The 5,000-nt window shown below is 48.1% G+C and overlaps 2 protein-coding genes across 2 annotated transcripts in view; one reads left to right on the top strand and one right to left on the bottom strand.

Annotated features, from left to right (window-relative positions):
- The window catches only part of ENH_00080940 (transportin, putative), a gene marked incomplete at both ends in the record, with an annotated part of 3,963 nt that extends 1,147 nt beyond the window's left edge, over window positions 1-2,816 (top strand). Inside the window, 5 exons of the mRNA XM_013583295.1 lie at window positions 1-88; window positions 477-943; window positions 1,206-1,577; window positions 2,253-2,414; window positions 2,553-2,816. The exon at window positions 1-88 is cut by the window's left edge and continues 45 nt beyond it. Of these exons, the coding sequence (XP_013438749.1) occupies window positions 1-88; window positions 477-943; window positions 1,206-1,577; window positions 2,253-2,414; window positions 2,553-2,816 (1,353 nt within the window). The remainder of the gene's footprint in view (window positions 89-476; window positions 944-1,205; window positions 1,578-2,252; window positions 2,415-2,552) is intronic.
- A 753-nt stretch (window positions 2,817-3,569) lies between these two features.
- On the bottom strand, window positions 3,570-4,999 carry ENH_00080930 (hypothetical protein; the record flags this gene model as incomplete). The annotated part of the gene is made up of 3 exons (XM_013583294.1): window positions 3,570-4,170; window positions 4,268-4,556; window positions 4,889-4,999. Coding segments are annotated over 3 exons (1,001 nt in total), but the record flags the coding sequence as incomplete, so codon positions are not given.
- Between the last annotated feature and the right edge of the window lies 1 nt (window position 5,000).

Here is a 5,000-nt window from a genome sequence, read left to right as displayed (position 1 = left end):
CACGTGCTGCAGCAGCTGCGGCTGCGGCTGCCGCAGCTAATTCCTTTGCTGGTGGCCAACACGATATATACAGAGACTGACTTCTTAAGTGAGGCCTGCTGCTGTTGCTTTTGCTGCTGCCTTTGCTGCTGCTGCTTTTGCTGCTGCTGCTGCTGTTGCTGCCTTTTTTCTTGCTGTTACTTCTGCTGCTGCTGCTGCTATTTTGCTACTAATGCTGCTGCGAGTTTTAGTGCCGTTGTTTTCCCCTGCTGCTGTTGCTACTCCTATGCTGTTGCTGCTGCTGCTGCTGCTGCTGCTGCTGCTGCTGCTGCCCTTGCCTTGTGTGGGCGTTCCACGCTGCGAGGTCACCCGGGCCTCGCGCAGGCAGCAGCAAAGAGCGAATTGCGAAAACAATTAATTAATTATATTATTTATTTATTATTTATTTATTTATTTATTTATTTATTTATTTATTATTTATTTATTTATTTATTTAGATATGGATGCATCTCAACTAGAAGAAGATAATGCTGCAACAGCAGACGACGCGCAAGACGTGGCGCCGCGGTTTCACCGCAGCAGGGACCCAGCAGCAGCAGCAGCAGCAGCAGCAGCAGCAGCAGGGGACTCTGCTGCAGCAGCAGAAGAGGAAGAAGAAGATGCAGCAGCAGCAAGAGGCACTTGGGGAGATAGTTGGAGTGTAAGGAAAGGAAGTGCTTTGGCTCTGGACCATTTTGCTGCTGTTTTCAAAGACGAAGTGCTGCCGTTTGTGCTGCCGCTGATCGAGGAGGGCCTGCAGCAGCAGCAGCAGCAGCAGCAGCAGCAGCAGCAGCAGCAGCAGTGGCTGAAGCAGGAAGCAGCAGTTCTTTCGCTGGGAGCTGTTGCTCATGGCTGCCAAGAGGCCCTCAGCCCCCACCTGCAAACAGTTTTGCTTTATTTGCTGCAGCTCTCGAAGCACCCCAAGGTATTTTTTCTTTTTTATTTTATTTATTTTAATTCTTTTTTTGTTTTTTATTTCTCCATTTTTATGTTTTCTCTTTTTGCTTCCTTTTGTTTTCCTCCTTATTTTGGTGTCTTCATTTTCGCTGGCTGTGGCAGTCGGCTTGCTGCTGCGAGATGCTGCTGCTGCTGCAGCAGCAGCAGCAGCAGCATCTCTGCAGCGGTGTCCTAAGCGTTGTGGCTACGACTGCTGCTGCTGCTGCTGCTGTTGCTGCTGTTTGCTGCAGCCGTTGCTGCGGAGCATATCCTGCTGGTGTATATCCCGCTACGCGTCCTGGCTGTGTCAGCTGGAGCACGAGCAGCAGCAGCAGCAGCAGCAGCAGCAGCAGCAGGGAGTCGGGGGCGGGGGCTCTCCGTCTTCTTCTCAGCCGCAGCCGCCGTCGGGAGCAGCGCAGCAGCAGCAGCAGCAGCAGCAGCAGGAGAGCCTGTTCGGGCAGGTGCTGCAGCAGCTGCTGCAGCGGCTGCTGGACCGCAACAAAAGAGTCCAGGAAGCAGCATGTTCAGCTTTTGCTGCTATAGAAGATGAAGCTCGGGAGCTGCTGGTGCCTTATTTGCAGGCAGTTCTTGCTGCGCTGCAGCGGGCTTTGCATCTTTATCAGGTCAATAAGACATTTCTTTTATTTAATTTCCTTTTTTATTTCTTTTCCTCTTTTGTTTTATTCCTTTTGACCATGTTTTCCCCGAAATCCAAACTTTGCTGCTGCTGCTGCTGCTGCTGCTGCTGCTGCAGTTCCCCCGCGTCGTTTCAACTCCGTTTTTTCTGCTTTCTTCGCGATTTGTTCGTTTTATTCTTTTCTTTTTGGTTTATTTGATTTATTTTTGATTTATTTTTCATTTATTTTTCATTTATTTCCTTTTTATTTCTTTTTATTTGATGCATTCTTTCATTTCATCGCTTTTCAACTTTTTTCATTTTCGGCGCCGCCTCCCCTGCGCGCGGTTTCGGTGTCGCTACAGCGCACCACTCACTATTTCCATTCTCCTTTTAATTCTTTTTTATTTTAAAATATTTATTTTAATTATTTATCATAAATTTATTATTATTTATTATTTATTATTTATTTTTATTTGTTATTTGCTGCTGGTTGCTCCTTGTTTGGCTCCTGGACTTGCCTGCGTTGTGAACTTGCTGCTGCTGCAGCTTGAAAGCTTCTTTTTCGGCTTTTAAGTTAAATAAATGATTTTAATTCCAACTCAATTCAAAATGACTCATTTCCTTTGCTGCTGCTGCTGCTGCTGCTGCTGCTGCTGCTGCTGCACTTGCTGCTGCGCAGACGAAAAACATGCTAATTCTCTGCGACGCTCTGGGCACTTTGGCTGAAGGTGTGGGGCCCCACATGTGCTGCTCCCTCGGCAGCAGTTTGCTGCTGGATTTGCTGCAGCTCAGCCAGCAGACGCAGCCGGGGCAGCCGCTGTGTCTGGCCCTCAGTGAAGCTGTTGCATGCATTGCAGCAGCAATGCAGGGAGGTGCGCCGCCTGCTGCTGCTGCTGCTGCTGCTGCTGCTGCTGCTGTGGTTGCTGCTGCTGCTGCTGTCCCTGCTGCTGCGGCGGGTGCTGCTGCTGCTGCTGCGTAGGCTGTTCTGTCCAGGGCTGCTGCTGGTGGGCCTGGGGCCGCTGCTCTTGCCCCCCAACAGCAGCAGCAGCAGCAGCAGCAGCAGCAGCAGCAGCAGCAGCAGCAGCAGGTTTTGCTGCTTGTGTCTGCAGCTTTTGCTCCTTACGCGCCTGTAGTTTTGGATTTGTGTCAGCAGCGAATGAGTCAAGTGCTGCAGCAAATCGAAGCCCAAAACCAGGGAGACACTGTCAGCCTTTTTTCTTTTTTCTCCTTTTTGTCTTTTTAAATTGTCTTTTTAAATTGTCTTTTTGTTGTCTTTTTGTTGTCTTTTTATTGTCTTTTTATTGTCCTTTTATCATCTTTTAATTGCTTTTTAGTTGTCTTTTGATTCTCCTTTAAACATCTTCTAATTGTCTTTTAATTGTCTTTTAATTGTCTTTTAATTGCGTTTTTTCTTGTCTTTTAATTGTCTTTTAAATGTACTTTAATTATTTTTTAAATGCATTTTAATCCTTCTTTAATTGCCATTAAATTGCTTTTTAAATGTCTTATTTCATTGTACTTCTTTATTTATTTTATTTATTTTATTTATTTTATTTATTTTACTTCATTTCATTTCTCTTATTTCTTCTCTCTCTTCATTTCATTTATTTCTATTTCTATTATTTCATTTTATTTCATTTTGTTTTATTTCGTTTATTTTATTTCATTCTTCATCTATTTATTATTTCATTTTATTTGTTTTATTTCATTTTATTCAGTTTATTCATTTTATTTATTTTTATTTATTTTATTTTATTTTATTTTATTTATTTATTTTTGTTTATCTGTTTTATCTTTTTCAAATCTTTTTCAATTTTTATTTCTTTTCCCCCCCCCTCAACCCAACTTCGTTTCTTCCGACTAACAAAATCCCTCAAACAAATACTGAACTAAACTTAACTCTGAATTTAATTAATTTAATTTAATTTAATTTAATTAATTAATTAATTAATTAATTTAATTCAATTTAATTAATTAATTAATTAAATTAATTTATTTATTTAATTTGCTGCAGTCGGTGTGGCCCGACCGCGACACTCTGGAGTGTTCGTTGGACATGTTGAGTTCCGTGGCGGACGCCTTGGGGCAGCAGCTGCTGCCGCTGCTGCAGCAGCGGCAGCAGCTGCTGCTGCTGCTGCTGCAGTGCTGCCAAGACAAAAGTCCTTCCGTGCTGCAGTCCGCTTTGGCTCTTGTCGGCGACTTGTCCAGACACTGCGCTGTGCTGCTCACTCCCGACGTTATCTTCCCCATTGTAACCTGCTGCTGCTGCTGCTGCTGCTGCTGCTGCTGCTGCTGCTGCTGCTGCTGCTGTTGGTCCTGCTGCTGTTGCTGCTGCTGCTGTTGGTGGTGGTGCTGCTGCTGTTGGTGGTGCTGCTGCTACTGTTGGTGCTGCTGCTGCTGTTGGTGCTTCTGCTTGTGGTGCTGCTGCTGTTGGTGCTGCTGCTGTTGGTGCTGCTAGTGCCGTTGGTGCTGCTGCTGCTGCTGCTGTTGTTTCGGCTGGTGTGTGTTGTTGCTTTTGCTGTTGCTGCTGCTGTTTGCGCCGCTGCTGCTGCTGCTGCTGCGGAGCGTGGCGCGCTGTGCTGCTGCCTTTGCTGCTGCTGCAGCTGCAGCAGCAGCTGCTGCACGGAGCCATTTCCGTGGCCAACAACGCGGGCTGGGCTTTGGGAGAACTGTCTCTTCGGGTGTCTCCGGAACTTTTGGATCCTTTTGCTGCTTCTCTTGCTGCTCAACTTATTTTCATTCTCCAGAAGCAAGACATGCACCGCGCTTTGCTGCAGAACGTCGCCATCACACTCGTCAGCCTCCTCCTCCTGCTGCTGCTGCTGCTGCTGCTGCTGCTGCTGCTGCTGCTGCTGCTGCTGCTGTTGCTGCTGCTGCTGCTGCTGCTGCTGCTGCTGCTGGGCGTACTTCTGGAGCTGCTGCTGCGCGTATTGCTGCTGCAGCTGTTGCTGCTGCATGTGTTCTGCTGCTGCTGCGCTTGTGCCTCGCGACGTGCAGCAGCAGCAGCAGCAGCAGCTGCTGCTGCTGCTGCTGCTGCAGGTCGCGAGTGGCGCCTCCATTTAGGCAGCTGCCTCAGCCTCAGAAAGTAGACAGAAGTTTAAGCAAGCCAAATCATTTCCAACCAACCCAAAACCCATTCGCTCCCGCCGCTGCTGCTGCTGCTGCCGCTGCTGCTGCTGCTGCTGCTGCTGCTGCTGCTGCTGCTGCTTGCAGGGCCGGCTAGCCCGCGTGTGCCCCAACCGGCTGGCCCCTTTTCTGCCGCAGTTTTTGGGCCGCTGGTGCGCTGTGGCCAGAACTGCCCGAAACGACTCTGACAAGGCAGGAGCCTTCCAAGGTGCTGCTGCTGCTGCTGCTGCTGCTGCTGCTGCTGTGGCTGCTGCTGCTGCTGTGACTGTGGCTGCTGCTGCTGCTGTGACTGTGGCTGCTG

Source organism: Eimeria necatrix, genomic scaffold (assembly GCF_000499385.1).
Source record: "Eimeria necatrix Houghton genomic scaffold, Enh_scaff884, whole genome shotgun sequence".
Classification (NCBI taxonomy): domain Eukaryota; phylum Apicomplexa; class Conoidasida; order Eucoccidiorida; family Eimeriidae; genus Eimeria; species Eimeria necatrix.
Note: the sequence above shows the minus strand (reverse complement) of the source record. Positions and strands in the feature narration are given on the sequence as shown.